This window comes from Haliotis asinina, chromosome 12, assembly GCF_037392515.1.
Source record: "Haliotis asinina isolate JCU_RB_2024 chromosome 12, JCU_Hal_asi_v2, whole genome shotgun sequence".
NCBI lineage: Eukaryota > Metazoa > Mollusca > Gastropoda > Lepetellida > Haliotidae > Haliotis > Haliotis asinina.
The window spans coordinates 49,196,484-49,218,575 of record NC_090291.1 but is presented as its reverse complement, the minus strand read 5'-3'; the positions used below and the strand labels follow the sequence as shown (position 1 = coordinate 49,218,575).

The window sequence follows — 22,092 nt, the reverse complement described above, 5'->3', positions numbered from 1 at the left end:
ATTTCCAAACACCACTGAAAGAAGTTCAAGTTTGTCTGAGAATATCAGGGATTGGGAAAGGCAGGGGCCATGGGTCATTTTGCACATTAGAATGAAAAATGGTCCATTAAAATTTGGAAGATTATTATTGATACCACTGAAGTGGCCCATTCTAAATTCAGAAAATGGCTAATAATCCTGAAAATGGCCTATTGCCAACGTTCTCGAATACGTCAAAAGATTTCTTTGTCTACATACAAGTGTTGTTTTAAACTCTGTGATTCTCTATATTTCCGCAGCATGACACTGGTAAATCAACTTCATTCAACCTACGATCCCAGCAAGTGTCTGTTTTCATAGTTTTGATATTAAAGTATTGCCAATAATAAATAACATAGCAGAAGTTGGGAGATTTTATTCTTCAACTGAAGAAGATGGTCATATATAATACCAAGATCAAACATCTATGTCCTGTCTGTATTGTGCCACCTTTGTCTTGAGTTGTGTTGAGAGTCTTAAAGATGTGCCAGTTTTAAAGATATATATCACTGTGACACTGACTGTTGCCAGTGTGTGTTAGGGGTGTAAGGACTCAATCTGCAGGGAAATAGGTTAAGATTAGTCAGAGAAACCCTTTCAGCATTCTTTTCAACACTACAAGGTGTAGTCTCATGAACATTCGTGTTTGAAGATGCTTTATGCATATGTCCCTTCATACAATCATCAGTGCGCTGGAAGCATACTGATAAAACAATTGTACCTTGTACAATGGGCAAGTTGCTCCTATGTTGAACACACTCATTCATACACTGGTTGGAGCTACAAGCAGTGTCCAACTGCTGGGGTAAGATCACACAACACAGCCACTACGCCTAACACCTGACCTAGTCATGTAGTCTCTTTCCACAAGCAAGTGCGTGAGTGAGTTTAGTTTTATGCCACACTCAGCAATATTCCAGCTATAGGGTGGCGGTCTGTAAATAATCAAGTCTGGACCAGATGATCCAGTGATCAACAGCATGAGCATCAACCGGCACAAATGGGAACCAAGTCAACAAGGCTGACCATCCCATCAGTCGCCTCTTTTAACAAGTCTTTTTACGGCAAGCATGGGTTGCTGAAGGGCTATTCTACCCTGGACATGTGTTGGTCCCACTGGTATGTCAACAAGAAATTTATGTTAAGACTACATCTCGCAACATTGTGGTATCTACATCATATTTAAGGTTGATGATGGAGAACAAGAATATATCTCAAACACAAATGTTCACAAGGATTCATCTAAATCTGCACAATGGATGATATTCAAAGTTTGCAGAAAATTCCCACTTTGCATCAAAATTGATTGCTTGAATCAGTTCCTCATAATGTACAAAAACACATTCTCAAAATACCACCCAAAGGCATTAAGTTGAGAATCCTGTATAAATCCCCAATTCATAATGGAAACATACCATCGTACAAACCATCAGTTCAAAGTTTACAAACGATACTTTCTGTTCACTGCAAAGTAGTTTCCATAGCTAGATTAAAACCAGGGTTAGCATACGAAACTAGGTTTATGCTAGTACGTGTCAGTCAGGTACAGTGACGGTTTCATAGTGGAAACTGTTCTTTTATCAACTGATTCACATTTCATGGTTTTATCTCTGTGTAATAGATACATTAAGTCTACACAGAAGTCATTAGAGAAAATTACCCAGTAATCTCATCAGTGCAGTCACCCTGAAGTAGGTCTTGCTCCACTTTCTAAACCGTGTATGATTACAGTTTTTCACGGTTATCTGTCATAAGTGTTTTTCCTAGCACATGTTTCTGATTGTGGGTTTTATGACGACAGTGTCTGAGGACACAGTGGATGTTGCAGCTCTGTGTTGATGGACCAGCCAGTCCACACAAATAATCTCCTGGGCAGATTATTAAAGCACTGGAGGCTGGGAATATCTGACCCAGCAAATCAGTTCTAATCATTGTTACACCACTTCCATATGGTCATAATCTGTGATTATTACAGATCAGACACAACATGGATAATCAAGTTATCTTGATTTGGGTTCTACAAATTTAATTTGGAACATTTTCAACTCTAAAAACAAGTTAAAACAGAAGTGATAAGAACATATGCTTTTCGAAAAATGTTAAACAAAAAAAAAAAAAAATACAACCAAGGCACTGAAGCTCACTTGAAAATAGAGGACAACAAATGCTCATATCATCAATGAAACTACCAATAATTGTGCATAAAAGCTTGTGAAAAATTAAAACAAAACTTTTAATATTTTAATAATTTGCACAAAATGTCATTACAATGGAAACATACCTGTCACAGTTCTGCTGCTTAAGGGGAGAAAATGCTTAAAGCGTTTGTATTAAATTTAAGTGTGTGAGTGAGTTTAGTTTTATGCTGCACTCAGCAATATTCCAGCTATATGGCGGTGGTTGTATTAAATTTGAGAAAAAGGGTCAAATTTCAAAATGTGAATATATACAAGAATAATATAGAAACCCCAGTAGAATATATGTGTTCAATCCCACAACGTACTTAACCAGTACCAATTACATTACACAATATTTTGAACCAAAAAGGCTGAACTGTGTGCATAAATAATTTTCAACAACACATGAACTTAGCCTCAGCACTAATTCCAAATTTCAGTTCACATAAAGGGCTGGTAATGACTGAACCAGGCAATGATAAAAACCAAACATAACTTTTTAACAGGTGAGCTAATGCAAAAAAGATTCAAATCTTATTTTGCTGATTCTCATTAATTTGCAAGTTGTAATTATATTACACAGAGCTCATCACTCATATGGGTCTATAGAAGCTTGGCAGAGTTTACAGCCAAAGGACAAATCCAGCAGCGTTTGGAGACTAGTCTGTTAATTTGTGGAAGCTTGAGACATGGTTTAAAAAGCTTCCTGTACAAATTGTGTGTGAATGTGAGCAAAAATTCTAAACAGCTTGCTGCTCTGCAAAACATTTTAAACTGAACATGATGCATAGCTTGCCGTGTATGACTTGATGTTGTTGCCGGGATTCATTGCATTGCATAACGGTTTTTGACATAATATCGTTACTGTGGCAATGACTTTCCTTGATATTTTAGTGTGGATGCAACTACAGGCAGATACTTGAAAATTTTGCACAGGGTAGCGAATAGGTCCACTCTGAGTGAGTGAGTGGTTGGGTGAGTGAATGAGTGGTTGGGTGAGTGAGTGAGTGGTTGGGTGAGTGAGTGGTTGGGTGAGTGAGATGTTGAGCAGTTGAGTGAGTGAGTGAAATTCACTGATTGTACCTGATACCGGGAATCAAACCTTGTTCTTTGACAATCCATAGTAAAGTAATCATTACAACTAATACAAGTATGAACCACTGGGCTTTTTTGTTGTTGTTGTTTAATGCTTCACTCAGCATTTTTCCAGCTATATGATGGCAGTTTGTAAATAATTGAGTCTGGATCAGACAATCCAATGATTGACATCATGAGCATCTATATAGGCAATTGGGAACCCATGACATCTATGAACCAAGTGAGCGAGTCTGACCACACAATTTCATTAGTCGCCTCTTATAACAATCATTGGTTACTGAAGATCAGTTCTAACTCACACCTTCATCAGTACTGAGATATTACAATGCTTCAAACTGTCTTAAAGTCTGTTTAAAATGCAGTGAATACAGAACAAGTGTGGCAATGCGGCAGTATCCGTCACCACTAAGACTGTAATATTTATAACCTATTCACTGCTTTTTTACTTTTTGGTCACACACAAGATGTGTGAAATGACTGATATCTGCATAATCACCCAGTGTAGGCTGTTGACAAAATTGAAAACATTGGTTGCAATGTTTTATGAGATATTGTGATAACACAAGTTTGGAAAGTAAACAAAGTGTCGTGGTCACATTGAAAACAAGATCAAGGTCACCAAAATCAACTGATGTCTGTGTAATCCCTGATTGTAGGCTGCCAACAAATTTGAGGACACTGGGTACAACAGTTTATGAGACATTGCGTTAACAAGAGTCATGGTGACATGGTCAACTGGTGTCTGTGCAATCCCCAAATGTGGGCTGTCACCAAATATGAAGACACTGAGTACAACGGTTAATGAGTTTACACGTCAAAAAGCATTAGAAGAGTGGTCATAATCATGGTGACCTGTGAAAATTAGGTCAAGGTCACCCAAATCGACTGGTGTCTCCATAATCCTGAAATGTAGGCTGTCACCAAATTTACGATATTGGGTATAACAGCTCAGGAGATATCGCCTTAACAAGAGTCATAAAAGTAGTCAAAGGGTCGTGGTAACCTTGAAAATAAGGTCAAGGTCACCCAAAATTGACTGCTGTCTCTGTCATCCCTTAATGTAGGCTGTTACCAAGTTTGAACATACTGGGTACAACAGTTCATGAGGTATCGCGTTAACAAGATTTGGGATGCTGCTGAATACATAGCCCCCGTTCTGAATTGCGGTGGGGAGCAATAAGCTTTAGGCGAAAGGAATGGTTTGCAGATATACAAACCAATGCAACCCTTGTTTTGAGCAAATGTGTTGGTTTGTGTTCTGGATGTGGGCACTGATTACAGCCTGTAATGTTTAAACAATATGGGTATCATAGCAAGCAGCGATGTCTCACATATCTGTGTCATTTCCCAAGGTTCACAATCCAGCTGAATTTTGCTTGCTGCCACTGTGGTTTAAATGGAAAGGTCTCCTTATCAGTCTTGTAGCCAAGCACCTGCTCACACCGTCAGTGATAGATCCATTTTCCATTGGAAGAGCAGCAAAACATCTGCTGGATCACTTTAAACCATGCCACATCTCTGGTTTGCACTGGCAAGAATTCATCATAGATATATTCCCAGGAAGCTCAAAACTGTTGGCGATTCAGCAACAATATTTAACACTTATCAATAAAGCCTTATCAGAAACTCTTGCATTAAAGACATTTTTACCCATAAATATCTGCTAATCCAGATGCTATCCAATAAACGTGAGGAATAAGATCAAAAGTAATCCAAAACAATTTCTGGCGCCTTCTTGTGAAGAAATATATGAGTATATGCAAGTTACTGTTTCAGCTGAGCATATGCAAGTGATTATTTCTTCCCAGCCACGTGAAAACATTGGTGTCAAATAACAGGCAATGAACAAACTGGCTCAAAACATAATCCCAGTGTTCAAACTTTAGGGGAGCCCTGGGGGCCTTGAAATTTGCCCTTGAAATTACCCACTATTTTATGTCTGTCTGGGGACTCCTGCTTAAAATTCAACAGTTTCTACTGAGCACCTTGCCTGGAGCCTTCATAGCTTTGTGCTTACTTACCATTCTCAGGGAGCCTATATAGAGAGGGGAGTGGAAACTCCTCGAAAAACCGCTGAACGTATGTCTCGCTTTGTCACGTGACCAGTGGAGACAATATGGCGGCAGCTTAGTATTAAAGATTGAGCTCGGTTCATTTTCAACAGCTGATTACATTCGCTGAGTGTTGTGACAACTCGGATCCTACACGTAGAACATAAGTCACCTGTTCTGTTATTTCAGTTCTAGTCACATATTTGTAATTAGTGTCAGTATAAGAAAATATGTTTGTAGTAAAGTTTCAAGTCGGCATCTTGTAACTCTCTGGCTTCAATTATCGGTACACAGCGAAGATAGACTGAGTTTCGTCAATAAAAGCTTCTTTCACACATTCCTTTATGTTTTAGCAGGAAATTATACCTTTAGTTGAAAGGTATCTGCAAGCAATAGTGATAGTTTTGTGACTTAAAAACATGTTGGGGTTTAATTGGTGGGGGTGAAAAATGTGGCAGATCGCCGATCTGATCTGATGCGCCATTGAAATACTACACGCCGTTGTTTGAAGTGTGTCTAGATATTGCTCAACACCGTCTTTCACATACACCTTTAATTTTTATGAGGGGAATTTACCATCAGGCGAAAGGTGTTTGTTGGTAATAGTGATAGTTTCATAATCTAAAATAAATTGTTAGGACGTACTTGAGGTGTGTGAAATATGTGCCATCTCGCCGACCTGATCCGATCCGCCATTGAAATATTGCACGGCGTTGTTTGAGTGCTTTTGTTTCAGCTTCAAAAACTTCATTCACATACACCTTTAATTTCCATTAGGGGAACATACCATCTAGTGAAAGGTGTTTGGAAGTAATAGTGCTAATTTTATAACTTAAAAAAAATCGGTAGGGTGTTTTTGAGGTGTTGAAAAATGTGCCATCTCGCGGATCTGTTCTGATCCGCCATTGAAATAGTATAACTTTGAGTGTTTCTAGTTATTGCTCCAAAACCTCTTTCACATGCACCTTAAATATTTATGAGGGGAATATACAATGACCCGAAAGGTGTTTGCAGGTAATATTTATAATTTGATAATCTAAACATATTGTTAGTATTTATTTGATGTGTGTGAAAAACGTGTCATCTCGCTGATCTGTTCTGATCCGCCATTGAAATACTACACAGCATTTTTTGAGTGTTTCTAGTTATTGCTCAAAAAACTTCTTTCACACAAACCTTTAATTTCTGTTAGGGAAAAAAGTTCCATCTGGTGAGAGGTGTTTGGAAGTAATAGTGATGATTTTATGAATTAAAAAAATAATTGGTAGGGTGTATACATTCACAAGTATTTCATGTGTGTGAAAAATATGACATATCGTTGATCTGATCTGATCACTCATTACTACAAGCCAATGTTTGAATGTGTTTAGTCGTCCTAAAATTCATTTCTTTCAAATACACCTCTAAGTATTGAGGGGAATATTCTATCTGGTGAAAGTGTGAGGTATGACATATCTGATCTGTTCTAATCTGCCATGGATGCCTTTGATGCTTGAATGTTTTAGTTCTGAAACTATTGTTGATATTTGACAAAACTGCAAAGGACTTTTTAACGCTTTGTGATGGTTTTAAACTTTCTGTTTTTTTAGGGGGGAGTGACTGTGTCAGTTGACATTCTGTCAGTATCCATGCAATTGCGCACATGCAGGAAGACATCTGGTCATCTTCATTAACTGCCCTCTTAAAAAAAATAATTTCGACTTTGCCACGGTCGTCCATTTGTCCATTATAGACTGAGTGTCTGTAAGAATGAGAGTGACTGAATCTACAACTCATTAACATGTGCTTAACTTTCCAAACTGTATTCCTGAAGGAAAAAGAAATAAAAATGTGTTCCTCCCTCGTCACATTTTGTCTATCAAAAATTAAAAATCAAAGTCTTACTCGTCACTTTTGAAAAGAATGTGCCTGAGAAACATATTTTTATGCAGCCTAAGCATTCCACACAAACAGAAAACCACTGAAACATAATGAGACATTTTAATTGTGTAACAGGTCATTTCACATACATATAATAACATAATAACCTTTAGTTTGCCATTTGGCCATCAGGGCTTGCTGCCACTTGCAGTCTTTAAAGTCTGCATACCCATTTTGTTGAAATCAAACCAATGAAAACAAAATAGTCTTCATTGTAGAGAGTTTCACAGTCCCTACAAAATCCATTAGTGAAGTGTATGGAGCACAGAGAAGTTTACATTAGTTATAGACTGCTGACATTCCTATGCGGCACTGAATATATAATACTATGAAGTGAAACTGGAAGTTATCCTAACATGAGGGTTCAAGGATAATTCCTGAACATTAATACAAATTATGGCACGATGCTAGTTGAAAAGAAATGAGATCTAATTGACAGATGACCACATGGGCCTGCAGATAACTGAAACTGTTGGCCTGATACATTAACAACCGACGCTGGGCCTCTGGGCTGGCGATCGTTTCGAATGCTGTATCAAAATTGTCACATAAACAGAGAGTCTTTGAACAAGGCAATGTGTAAACACATTCTCAAGTCCTCTCATTAATCCACACATGCATCATTCGGCGACAGGAAGTGTAACCAGCTTGTTGTGACAACATTCAGGGGAGCCTACTCCAATTTACCGAGTATTACTCCGGGAGATGCCGATAGTTTCCGACAGTAAACTGGTTGAAATACTGTTAAGCGCAGCTGATTTGCGCTGAGAACAAACCAAGTCGACGTGTGCAGTGGAGCATGACGAGGCACACGTTAATTAGTACAAATGGTAAGGAAAGCAAGCGAGTGACCAATCCCTGTTATAGAGTATCCCTGCCGTTCTTTGCCTTGTGCTTGCTTTACAATAATACATTTTGTGTGACCCCTACTTCTTTCACTATAGTATCTATTTTACCTTTTGTATCAACACTCCCTTCTTTGCCTAGTGCCTCCTTTACCTTTTGTGTATAGCTTCCTTTCTTTGCCTAGTGCCTCCTTTACCTTTTGTGTCAACCCTACCTTCTTTGCCCAGTGCCTCCTTTACCTTTTGTGTCAACCCTACCTTCTTTGCCTAGTGCCTCCTTTACCTTTTGTGTATAGCTTCCTTTCTTTGCCTAGTGCCTACTTTACCTTTTGTGTATAGTCTCCCTCCTTACCCAGTGCCTACCTTACCTTTTGAGTCAACCCTACCTTCTTTGTCAAGTGCCAACTTTACCTTTTGTGTATAGCTTCCTTTCTGTGCCTAGTACCTACTTTACCTTTTGTGTCTTCCAACAGCACTAACTAACTTTGTCTACAGTACACTTTGTCTTCCTCGTTTTAACTTTTCAATGGCTTTGACTTTTCCAACACTGCATTTTACCTACACTACTGATTATTAAAAAAGTACCGACTTTACTTACAGCAAATTTTGCCTTGAGCTTACTTATTTTCTTTGCCAACAGCGGACTTAAAATAAAAGTGAAATTCTCTTTATCAAAGTGAATTCCCTATTTCCATGCCAGTACTTTGTCATGATTTTAATTGGCAAGTAAACTAAAAATACCAGGCAATCACAAATGTACGACCAAAATTAAACTTTAAATTGAGCAAAAAAATGGAAGCATGCTAAAACGTATGATACAGCAAGCAAGGGGGTTAACATTCCAGGGATGAGACAGGGTTAGCATGTTTGAGGCACAAACTGTCCATGTTTAAGCGCTGAAATCACATTTGGAGGCATGGCCTCATGGTACTGAGCTGCAGTGCTGCTGTGAGTGACACAGGTTTTCATGGGCTGACATACGATTCAAATGCAAATGCCATTTCTGCTATTTCTGTCATTCAGCAAAATAACAACACTGCATACATTCATTTGTGAAAATGTATGGATTTCAACTCCTGTATTAAGAAGATATGCATATAACATGCATGGCATTTAGAAGAGATACCCATAAAGGGGAAAAGTTTATGGACGTCAACTCCTGTATTTTAAGAAACATGAAGTTCTGGAGCACATTCCTTTATCAGCTGAATGAAAGCGAAGATGCAAAGAGCGTATGTCTGAACATGTGAGAACAACAATGATAAGATAAGTCAGGTGGACACTTAACAAGGGAAGTCAGTAGTTAATTGAACATGATAGGTAACAGCAATGGACAACTGCAGTTATGAGTAAATTCAGGTGGAAATAATATTAAAAATTATTTAATTTTAGTTTGTTAAATGCCACACTCTGTGATATTGCAGCCGTCAAAAGTCTGCACAATTATGCCTGGATGTAATTCCAGAGATTAAAATCCTCAGACACCTTCATAAACCTTTGTAATTAAGGCTGACTTATTCGACCCTTTTGGTTTGGTTCCAGGCATGACTAGCTAAATTGATGGGAGCTTCATAGGGCACATTCTTTTCCCACAGAGATTACTATCTTTCCTATGGAAATCTAGACTTGCCACATTTTCTAGACTTGCGTGGCCTTTCCTGGATATATGTACTTCAGGGTCTGTACGACAGACTACTCTACTCTAATACTGCCATATTTCCTGGTTCTTGAAAAATTCCCAAGTGGTAAAAAAATCGCAACATGAATTATCTCCCTTCTCTCCATCCAATCAGTGTGCATGTGTCACATCGACTTAGATCCAACTTGACTATATTGCAAGCAAATCTGGGGCCACAAATATTCCTCCTCTGCCGTGGACATGTGTTGATGTGACACACATGACATTTAAAAGCAGAATGCCCGTTGTCAACGAAGGCAATGGAGATGCCATTGATTCGCAATTACACAAATGAGTTGTCGAAAAGGAACGTTTGTGCATTGTGCTGGGGAAGAGTTTACTGTTTTCTGGAATCATACAGATATTACCAAGCAAAGGATCACTTTTGAAACAACACTGCTGACTGCACAACTAAATCTGATTGCAACCAACCACGAATCCCGAACGCTTGGTCCATGAAAGGGCCGAATTAGAACAGAGGTAACTAAATCTGATTGCAACCAATCACTTACCCTGAACATTTGCACCATTCAAGGGCCGTATTGGAACAAAGGTTCGTAGGAAGATGTGACAAATAACCTCTCTACGAAGAGAATCCATAAGACAGAGGATCCATAGGTTTAAAGGTCAGTCTAGTGACATGACTGGAGCTTATAAGACAGTGGATCCATAGGTTTAGGGTTCAACCTGGAGACATGACTGGAGCCAAGACTGGAGCTCCATAAGACAGTGGATCCATAGGTTTAGAGGTCAACCTGGAGACATGACTGGAACTTCGTAAGACAGGGGAATGTTAGAGTCAAGTTGATGATGGGTAATGGTAGCCATCTTCATAATCCGGTGATGGGGAGTACTGATTAGAGATATGGAAAGTTTGGGTGTTGTCATGAGATGCAGGGCAATTGTAGAGTGAGGGAGGGGGGTTTTTCAGCACTTTTAGCAATATCCCAACTTGGGACACAAGAAATGGGCTTCACACATTGTACTCATGTAGAGAATTGAACAGTGGTCTTCTGTGTGTCGAGCAAATGCTTTAACTATGTTAACCGCTAGGCTACCCCTTTGTCCCTTGTAGAAAATGTAACAGATCAGGGTTGGATAGATGGATTGTGGAGAGATTATAGTTTTAGTTTATCACTGTCATTACGGACACGAAAATGAGCTTAACACACTGTATCTATGGAGGATTCGAATCCAGGTGAATGTTTTCAATGCGAGTCTACCACACCTACACTTACAATATACATTTTAAATAGCTGGAATTTATAAGCTATATTTCATAGACTGCAAAGTGTCCAATGAAAATTATCCCATCTGATGAAAATTACCTGCAAACCTGTAAACGTTGTAAAACTTAAACCTGCTTCCTTCTTTGGAATAAATGAAGATAAGTATTATCTATTGTAACTGAGAGGAAGAAACATACCTTTTCCTCTTAACAGCTCCCAACAACAAGGACTGTTGTGACTTTCTGCTGGAGGACATCGCTGCAGTCTTTGCTGCTGCTGCCGTTGTTGACTTCTCTCCATCTTTTGTTGAAGCCTTCTCTGTGAGTTTGGCCACATTTGCATCTTACAGTTGGTCAAGGAATCACATTCAGAAATAATAATAACAGTGACAGAGTGAGCAAGAGAGTTCAGTTTCACACTGCTTTTAGCAATATTTAAGCTATATGGCATGGTCTGTAAATAATCAAATCTGGACCAGATGATCCAATGACAAACAGCATGAGCATCCATCTGCACAACTGGGAACCAATGACAAGTGTCAACAAAGTCAGCTGGCCTGATCACCTGATTCTGTAGGTCACTTCTTACAAGAAGCATAGTCGCCTTTTGAGGCAAGCATGGGGTGCTTAAGACCTATTCTACCCCAGATCTTCACAGGTCGGTCAATATGAGACAAGATTCTAATATCACCGACAGTTATCCATAGAACAGTGATCCACTCTATCAAAGAAAGAGAGATCAACATCATTTGCTTAAAGTAACTCAGTAATGTGGATCCTTACCATGTTAATGGGTTGACATGAGCATGAAAAGAAAGTTTTCATGCATCAGTGTACATCACGGACATCTCTATGATGTTAGTTTTCATCAGGTTTTCTTTCTAAGTATTTTGTCAGCTGAAACACAGTTCACCACTTCTCATACTAATGTTAGCTGTCATATCTGAAACTGCTATAATCCTCTTTATCCACTGATGGTATAAATTTGAGAAACAGTGTTACCTTTCATATTGAAAATGCTCATGATTCATCGCATATTGAGATTAATGAATGGTTGTAAACCATTTTAGGTATTGGTTAATAGTTGTGTTGTGACACTAGCATCATGGCAAAGCAAAAGTTATTAACTTTAAAATCCGGTCATAGGACATGAGCTGAGTGCATGTGCCCAACTTAGTCCAAGGGGAACAACTCTGTGAAAACATTGCTTTACACAACTCTGGCAAGTTAACAAGGATGTGAGGGAATGTATGCTTAAACAAATTTGAAAAGTATTTCACGATGTTTGAGGGCAATGTAGATGAAAAGCAAAAAGAGAACATGCAAACTGTGGAAGTTTTATAGTTTGTTTAAACCTACAAGCATAGATTTCAGTACAGGTGCTCATCAGGCTTTTGAACCGCAAGCACTGTCAATCCTGACAAAGCTGGTCAGTTAAATACAGGATATTCTCATCTCCCTGAATATAGAAGTCTCCTCATTTAGCCTCTCCTTTTCAATCTGCATCTGGCGCCGAGACACTTCATCAAGGAACTCTGCTTCATCATCCTCCAGACCCTTCACGGCATTACCTATCAACAGTGTTCTACCTTCTGAATGAATGTTTAAGAGATGTTAATCTTCTTGCACCAGGTGCAACCTAAGACAACAAAATAGTTGCACCAGCCAAATTCCAGTGGCAGTGTAGTGTATTAAAATGTCAGGTTTGGTGCACATAAATATATTTCTGTGAAGCAGTACCAATGAAACCATAGCACCACAGAGACGAATCTGATCCCTGTTTATAAGAGCTGTCATAGCTGAAACGGGTCTATAAATAGCAATGTTTCAGTGTCACAGCTATTCAAAGTTTTGAATAAAGATGACCTGACATACTTCTGCTTATAATGATATATTTATTGTTGATTTATTCTGTTTTGATTTAGCTGTTTCAAGTCACTAGTATACTAATAACTTTGTAGTGTTGGGTTGCACCAGTGCAAGTAACAAAGCACTACAGCTTGTTCAACTTGACCTGATCAAGTGAATACTAATACACTGTGTGACTGTGTCATAACAGGTTGGGTCTGTTATGGTGAAGGGGTGCACCTTTGTCAACTGATTGTCAGCATATCCGAACAGCCAAAACAAGTTTGCTGTTTGACACCTCACTCTCAGTGTTGAGAAATTGTCAGCAATGTTCTGTCTTTCTTTAAAGACGATGCTACAGTTGATTTCATGTTTCTGATGTATGCATATTTCACATATTTCACACAAATGCAACGTCAATAACACTCTCTGCTCCCCCATTTTAATGCAGTCAGTGCCATTTCACTTCCCAGGTCATATGTACATATGCATACATGAGTAGCTCGGGTCAAGGTGAACAAGCTGTAAACTGAAGCCAGAAGGGTCCATCTGTTATCACATTTTATCAACTGAGATGTAGAGATTCCCAAATTCAATTAGTGATATTTTCCTAAAGATCCTCCATATACACAATCAGCTGACAGCTGGAATAAGATCTGCAATGCTAGTACCTGGCATACAACAGTATCTAATGTTCAAGTGACTTCCGGTATATCAAGTTGTGTCAACTGATCTGCAAGCAATGACAAAATTGATGCAGGTGACACATGTTTACCCCTTGGTGAAGCCCACAAGAATAGGTTATGATGCTGACAAATCCAAAAACATGAACAGGGTATATATTAGATGCAGAAAAACAATGGCACTTCAAAGTGGTGTATTCAAAATTGCGGGATGTACAACTCGTACAATACAATAAACACCTAACACAGATAACACACTCATAGACATACAACCTCAGCCATGTATTAGACTTTCACAAATTTCTTTTATGCAGTTTAAAAATTTTGAATAGAAAACTTTGATCAGTCAAAATGTGCAAAAAAAAGTGATATCCTGACATGGCATGCATTTGCATGTCCCTGCAGGAGTTTCCAGCAGCAGGATCCTCTTCAGTGTGACTGGGTTTTGGGTACTTAGACAATATTGAAAAGATCACAGACATGTACCAAAAAATAAATAAAATAAAAATGATTTAAAAATGACTTACTGAATTTGAATTGCTCTTCATATTCTTGTTGTTTCTTGTCTTTTTGTTCCTGGAGTTTGTCGTACAGTGATCTTGTGTCTTCCTCTGGACATTCTGCAAACATCAGACACACATCATTCACCTTTCTTACTGAACAATATAGCAAATAAACACTCTAAATAAGTAGGTAACCATAGCAACATTATCTTACTATTGGTAGGAGTTACTATTCCAACTATCATGATATGGTTATTATCGCCATGTTTGACCATGTGGGTAGACGAGATATGAATGAACAATAACAAACAGTCTGGACACAAAAATGGACAGAGCATATACAGAGCATTAATCAGAGCTCAGTAATGGACCAGATACAGATTGCAACAGTAATCTGCACTCCTTCACCATAATGGGACACAATCGTAACATTGTGGTTTGATGGGGGTTTGGTTTGTTGTTTCCTTCGGCACTCAGCAATCAATATTCCACCTATATGACAGTGGTCTGTAAATAATTGAGTTTGGACTGACAATCCAGTGATCAACAGCATGAGCATCAACCTAAGTCAGTGAGCATGACCGCCTGATCCCGTTACTCATATCTTATGACAAGCATGGGTTACTGAAGACCAACTCTACCCCGTATCTTCCCCGGTGCATAAGATTGTGGAACAGGCACTGTTTAAAACTCTGATCAAGACGATCGAGGATACCAACTGTTCAGATGAACATGAGAGTATGTTGTTTACACTGCATTCTATAAGTCAGGAAACTGTATCATTTGTATATGTCTCAACCATGACATAACAATAAGAAAATTTTCTCCTGAAGTTATATTTTTATGAATATTGATCAGCCTCCCAAAAATCTATAACTGCTCTCATTAGTGAGATTGCTTGATTGACCAATTATTCAATCAACTGCTCCAGCACTTGTAGTTGTATCCCAAATCAAGGAATCTTTTTCACATAAGCACTAGTTTGAAATGACAATCATGCTAGCTGGGTATGCCAAAAAGGCACTGGAAGCATATTCTACCCAAACATGCTTAGTCTACCCTCCGCATCATTTACTGAGTGAGTTATTCAATGAGCATGATGCTATACTGACTGAGCAAAACTTGCGACTTGAACACCACAGAGGGGCTTAACAAAGTATTCCCACACTGGAAATGAATGATTGGTGTTCCAGGTGATGAGAGAAAGCTTCTCAAGGCTACCCCGCCATCCATGCTTCAGAATTTATAATATAATTCTGACTTAACAGTTCCTGTACATGACGTATACCTAGAGGGTCATCAGCTTTGCGAACTTTCTCCCACTGTTCTTGTCGAATACGTTTTCTCTCCTCCACTTCATCCTCTGTGACAAATGACTTTAGAGCAAAGCCAGACGATGTACTCTGTCCGCCAAAACTCATTGTTGATGTAATTCCTAAAAAGATACAAAGAAATAAATTATTTCATAAAGACATTCAGTTTCATAGTAATAATGAACTGATCACAAACATTTCCTACAGAATTTCCCATTTTTAACAGTAAAACTTTACAGACACCTATCGTTAAAAAGACAAACCTTAGAGTGGGAATACGGTTATTCTGCTAAGTATGAAGCAGTACAAAATTGGACTCAAATGATTCTGGAACAATCTGGAATAGCAGCATTTAAATAGTAGCAACTGTTGGTGACTTTAAGGACTCTGTGAGTCCAAATCAAGATGCAAAAGGCTGATATACCCTCCAGCATGCTCAGGGCTAAATGAAATCTTGACAACAATCTGATGATGCCATGTCAGTGTGCTGTCCTACTATATGAATAATGTATAAATTTGGTGTGTAAGCTTATGCATGAAATCATCACATTCATTCTCAGGTCCCCCTAAGTAACTGAAGGAATTACGGCAAATTTGAAGGAATTGCATCTCAAGTCAAATGTAAACAAATGAAGCCCACTCGTGAAACATATTGCAGTGTTATTGGTAGTTTAGTGGTAATAACATAAACACAACGCCCTCATCGGAAGCAATGTTGGTAATACTTGAAACATGCTCAGCCATCTTCGGAGATTTCTCAGCTCCGTTCCGTGATTTGTCAGTCGCGTCCTGAAACTCGCACATCAAAACATGGCGTCACTGGAAGGAGCACCCGTCTCCGTGAGTTTCGTTTTTAGTTTCTACTGTTTTCATTTTTATAATTATCCATCTTTGACCATCCGTGTTGAATGCGCTGAGGTATGAGGTGTTGTCGGAGCTATAGATTATTTTTTTAGGAAAAGATCATCACTGCAAAAAAGCATCACAAATCATGCCCCTGGAGGTTGTTTACATATGAACATCGGAAGCGTTCAGGGGCATGACTTATGATGTATGATCACTTATGACTTATGATGCATGATGTACGTTTGACTTTTTGATAAAAAAATTGGGAACTTCTAAAAGTAAAAAAAGGGAGATTCTGTTATGTTGTCATGGATATTTTATTCATCCTGTTGTATCGGAGCAGAATGGGATCTTCACACAAAAAGGTATACCGCTGAAGACATTTTTTAGTACTGTTAGAGCGTTCTTTTATTAAAGCTTACATGCAATGAAAAACACAACCTTGCACATTCTGATACCTTTTGGTGTGGACTTATGGTAATGAATTATCAAAAATGTAAATTCAAGTACAAAGATGAAAACTTATATGATGAAAAAAGAAAACAGCGAAATTGTAATTCAAACGATTCACTAAGTTCACCACACAGTACACAAGGGCTGCAATGAATACACTATCTGATGAATATGATATGTATCGTGAATATTGTGTAATGAATACAAATATGTGTTCACAAATACCATATATTACAGTTAAGTGATTTATGTACAATATGGAAGACTCAGTGTTAAGTCGTCCCAACAAACAAGTGCCTCGTTTGCAAACTAACATAACTTGTGCTACTTCAAGGCCATTGTTGCTTACCTCACTTTGGAAAATGACATAATGGTTCAAGAAAAACACACAAATTTGTAAATATTCATTAATATTTGCTTCTGGTGACCACGAATAACAAATTGAATTCATGAAGGTCGATGGTTCAATTCAATGAATCTGTGCAAAGTGTAACAGCCTTGCAGCGTACATAGCGCTTGCTCAGTGAATAGGTTCACGAAGTTTGAAGCGGGATGCCAGGATTATGAGCAATGGTAGTCTAATCTTGGTTGTGTACACAAACAAGTAAATGATCTACTTGTTACAAAAAAAACTACATGTTGATTGTAATAAGCAGCCTCTGTCACAGACAAAACTCAAAGTCAGTTTTACTGACAGCAATGTGTCTGCCTGCTTGTCTGCTAATGGATTTTTCGCAATACACAATGTTCAATCACTGATAACATGAAATTTGACCTTATCAACTATCAGACTATATGCCATAAAAAAAAAGAGTTCTGAGGGTTTCAGCTAATGAACCAGCCACTAAATCTCTTCGTTACACTCGAGTATCCCCGGTGCTTTGCTTCAAGCATAGTTAACATAGTTAAGAAAAGTACAAAATTTAGCACTTTTGATTTGCAACTGTACATTAATGATATTGTTTATTTGTTTCTTCATAATCAACAATGTATATATGTCTTCAATAAATCATAATTGTGTTTCAAAAATGTTTATTTTTTTATGCATTTAAGCTATAAGCAATGAAAGTGGTAAGAATGAAAACAACACTGCTCAATAAAGGTGATGTCTGAATGTCTGTGTCTTTTGATAGATGTGCATGTATTTAGATTTGTCCACCTTTAGTTAACCTGATGTGACTTGTGGCAGTGATGTCAGATATGACACTGGGCGGTATTGTTTTTAATAAAAGAATAAAATGGATAAAAATTAAATGTAATTGATCTCATTGATATATGATAAAGAAAAAATTATAGGTCGAAGGCAGTTAACTAGGCACAGCCCAAGCCACAATGTCTGCCCTCTTGGAACATCTGATGTCTTCCTATATCGCTGTTTGACTCACTATCCAGCACTTTTCAGTGGCTTGTAGAGGCAAAGAACCATTTATGATTCTTCGAGTTATTGTTTAGGATATAATTTAGTTTAAGGGTTACTTAGAGGCTTGCACCCATTCCGTAGGGTAAGGATTTAGAGTAAGGTACCCTTTCCAGTCATTAGGGTTAGGGTTTGGTACCCTGTCCAATCCTTAGGAAGCTGACAGCTAACATCTTAGGAAGAGGCAAACAACCCTCCCGAATCCTGAGGGTTTATGATTAGATCATACCTTTGAACAGTGTTAATTCGATTATATCCAATTGAAACATATTTTGCCATATCCTGGACCTGTAAGAGCAGTCCCAGAAACAAAGGTGCGGGGTGGGGGTGGGGTGGGGTTGTACTCATGAGAAATGAAAACAAATTTGCTTAATGGTTTGTTTTAATTTTCACTCTTGGGCCTCATTGCTGTGACAATAACAGTTACACAAGAACTCATTAACTGTGATGACCTTCGTGGTCCCGAAATAAATCATCCACAAATTATGTCACTAATTAATAAAAGACAGTAATCCAGCAACGCATCGAATCCCTGAAGCTGTCATTAAACTGAAAAGGTGTGGTCAGTAATGTGCTGTCCTCCCCAAATAATTGTTCTAAACTGTCTGATTTTCGATACCGGTTTTGAAAACGTTTTGATACACATCATTTTTGTCAGATTCGGGGCGAAACGATAAATCAGTATGACCCTCGGGGACACGGACACAATGCGGAGTGCTTGTCCATCCATTGCAACCTATATAGCAAACCTGCAAATATCAAGATGTACGATATATCATGGCTAGTACTAGCAATCCTTAAGTTCGGTTGAAAGGGAATGCAGACAAGCCAGTCACAAGGACTAGTGGCACTCGCACATCAGACGATAAGATTATTGCGCTTGTTTCTACCAGTCATCGCAATTAATAAGAAGCAAAGATTTCAGTGACTATTACAAACGATTCTCAAATTTCTCCACATGTGAATAGATAAAAATTAAAAAGTAATACCGGTGAACAGCCTTTCGAAACAATCCCTAAAACGTTGTCGTGTTTACAACAGGAAGTACATTTCGCGCGGTTTCACTTTCGAAAAAATGAAGCATGTAGTGGACTGCGCCGAGAAGGTATATATTTTATCGAATATTAGGGAAAGAATTACAACTGCAGATCCAGTCATATTCACGTGACGGTCTTTGTCAGAATTTATATGTCATCCAAAATTCACAGAACCTCGTTGATAAAGCATTGACTCAAACACAATATTATTTGTTATTTTATTATCGAATTCGTTTTAATATTTTGCTTAACTTTAGATATCAACAAACACCAAGTTTCGCGTGTAATGCTGCAAGGTGAATTTCACTTCCGACTTCCGTTTGCGTCAATGAAAAGAAGCGGAATGTATTTGCGATAATAAATTCATACTTTAGTCTTGATCAGAGCGTTCATGATGGCAGAAGGGTCATCCTCTGTCACAAGCAGCAAGGGTGATTTGATTGAAAACGGGAAGAACAAGACAAAGATTTGCTGTAAAAGATGCCCAAGCTTAGTTCTTTCACCTAAGCAAGCAACATTGACTGAAAAAGAGGTAAACAGTATTGTCATGCTTAATACCATGTATATGTTCTTTCAGAACATGAAGTTCTTGCTATATTTCATGTCATTATCAGAACAACTACAGAATGAACTTTTAGATCTTACTGCTTGTATATTGCAATTGCATACACCTTAATCAGGTTTGATTGAATATCATGAAAAGTAATAGCAGACATCTATGTTTGTGTGTACTTTTTCCTCGGTTTGTGACTTTCTGTAACCTCACAACGTTAAAGGAGACTTTAATCAGATTAGGGAATTTCCAGTGTTCTCAGTAATGAAAGGTAACTTTAGTGATGCATAAATATACTGAGTCTTTTCTACCAGACAGATGTTTAATGCTGTGTATGCTGCTGAATATAGAAAAGGCTTTAAGTGCCTGGCAGATATTTATTTTAATCTATGTAAATCATGAAGAAGCTGATTCCATGAGGTTTCTAAACTGCTCCACAAAAACTGTTAGGGTCAGTGCTGCAGTGAGACTTATGCATATTATACTCATACACGTCAAAGGTAGAAGTGTTCCCTTTCAATCACCATCATGGTCAGTAAGAGACAGCTTAATGAATTAGGTACTTAGGCTTGTGCCTTACGGTCATCAGTGTCATCGAGGAGTTAAGTGTAGCATTAATCACAGGATTGTGTGGTCTATTTACAGGCTGCCACTATGTCCATGAAACAGCTGTAACGTTAATCATGTTAATAATTGTGTTGTTGTGCAACAAATGTGCACATACAGTAATGCTGAACTCTAGAACTATGAATGACCTGTATTATTGTTTTTTTTATTTTCAGTTTTTCCTGCCATATATGTATAAGAAGAAAGTAGAAAGCCAGCCTCATGATGGAGAAACCCTGACTGATTACTGGTTGGTGGAGGACATGTTTACTTTCGATAATGTGGGTTTCTCAAACACTGTGGGCTCCATCAAGTATCTTATATGTGCAGACTGTGAGATTGGACCTATAGGCTGGCATGACTTGACCAACAAGAAGGCGTTCTACATTGCACTTGACCGAGTACAACATGTTTAACACCAGCTTGGAACTAGGAACATGTGTAATAGACTGTTGTTGAATCAGAATTAACAACAAGAACAACCAGATTATGAAGTCTACTCTTGTTAAAGATGAAAATGAAATACATTCCCCTACTTTCATTGATCATCATATGCAGAATCCACTGTTATTCATTATAAGACAGTCACCATATAAAGAAGTATCAGTTTTCCTGGGCATTACAAATGGAACGTAAGAAGTCTAATTTGAGACTACTCCTCTCTGTCCTTACTTATTAACTTATCAGATATTCGTAATAATATGAGCGCTACTTTTCATTTGTTTTCCTTTTGTGACTGGTTGCAAAACGGAAGCTACTAAAGGGCTTGACACTGCCTTGTACTATTTGGAATGTCCACGTACAAGCTTCATATCTACCACTGTACCAGTATAATTTTTACAAGGTTATTCCATTATATGTATTAGGGTATATCTTTTATCATTTAATATATATTTTTTCTGGAATGCAGATTGTTATTTTATACAGATAAGTGATTGTCATCCAAATTTGCAAAGATATTTTTTAAATGTTGAAATGACATGTAAAAGGAATGAAAATGCCCTGAGGCTTTTTGTCTCGAGCAAATATATGAGAATTTGATCTTCACATGGAAATCTGGGTGAGAAGAGGCTTCAGTCATGAGAAGATACAATGAATTGGGTGGTCTGATTTGGTTGACTTTATAGCATATGCTTATGCTCAACAGTGTGGATAGTTGCTCATGGTATTGATCACTAGATAATCCCTGGTGTGCAATGGCATGTCATACCATGGTTCCATGTGTATGACGGTACACAGCTCTCGGTCTGGTACAATTCAGTTCCATTTAATAATTCCCACAATGAAATTTGGTAGATAAATATTTGATAAGTGTTTTTGTGAAAAGGCACTGCTGGTTTGGTTGATTTGAGAAGAAATCTTGGGACCCAAACAAAAGTGCCATTACACCATCTTGTTCATCCAGTTGAATTAGCATGAGTTATTGACAATAGCAGCACAGAAATGTCAGAAACAGTAGCTACATGGAGATGTCATCTAGAAGGGAGGGAGACCCAGGTCTTCAGCATTACAATGAATGCTTTTGCTGGTAGTGTACCCCACCGCCCAAACAACAAGCGAAGTGGATGTGATCTTTGAAAGAAAGCCTCTTCCAACCAAGATTTTCTTATACCCCATGGCATTGAAACCACATAAGTATATCGCAGCTATTTTTTGTTGCTTTTTCTTAACTGTTCCATCTCAATGTACAGTATTTAGATTGTCAATTCTTGGTATTTGATTACATAACACTTTGATAAGGGAAATAACCAAAGATTTGGTCAACGTTATTGCTATTCACCAATGAGACAAGTGTTGAAATATATAAGGCAGTTTACC

General features: G+C 38.1%; 2 protein-coding genes across 2 annotated transcripts in view; one reads left to right on the top strand and one right to left on the bottom strand.

The window, feature by feature from the left end:
• Positions 1-19,141, bottom strand: part of LOC137258818 (PSME3-interacting protein-like) — a 28,399-nt gene extending 9,258 nt beyond the window's left edge. The window contains exons 1-5 of the mRNA XM_067796514.1: positions 19,068-19,141; positions 15,338-15,484; positions 14,074-14,166; positions 12,466-12,586; positions 11,214-11,360 (exon numbers count right to left, since the gene is read on the bottom strand). Coding sequence (XP_067652615.1) covers positions 11,214-11,360; positions 12,466-12,586; positions 14,074-14,166; positions 15,338-15,470 — 494 coding nt within the window. The 5' untranslated portion in view covers positions 15,471-15,484; positions 19,068-19,141. The remainder of the gene's footprint in view (positions 1-11,213; positions 11,361-12,465; positions 12,587-14,073; positions 14,167-15,337; positions 15,485-19,067) is intronic.
• Positions 19,142-19,436: 295 nt separating this feature from the next.
• LOC137258745 (guanine nucleotide exchange factor MSS4-like) lies at positions 19,437-20,728 on the top strand. Its single transcript, XM_067796434.1, has 2 exons — positions 19,437-19,647; positions 20,451-20,728. The coding sequence occupies exons 1-2, from the start codon at positions 19,507-19,509 to the stop codon at positions 20,688-20,690; spliced, it is 381 nt and encodes a 126-aa protein (XP_067652535.1). The 5' UTR covers positions 19,437-19,506; the 3' UTR covers positions 20,691-20,728.
• The last annotated feature ends 1,364 nt before the right edge of the window (positions 20,729-22,092 follow it).

What these genes read in the sequence shown, in the direction of transcription:
- LOC137258745 (XM_067796434.1), top strand. Translation starts at nt 19,507, where the DNA reads ATGATGGCAGAAGGGTCATCCTCTGTCACAAGCAGCAAGGGTGATTTG. An exon ending in CAACATTGACTGAAAAAGAG is followed by an intron (nt 19,648 to 20,450) that starts GTAAACAGTATT and finishes TTTTATTTTCAG; the next exon opens with TTTTTCCTGCCATATATGTA.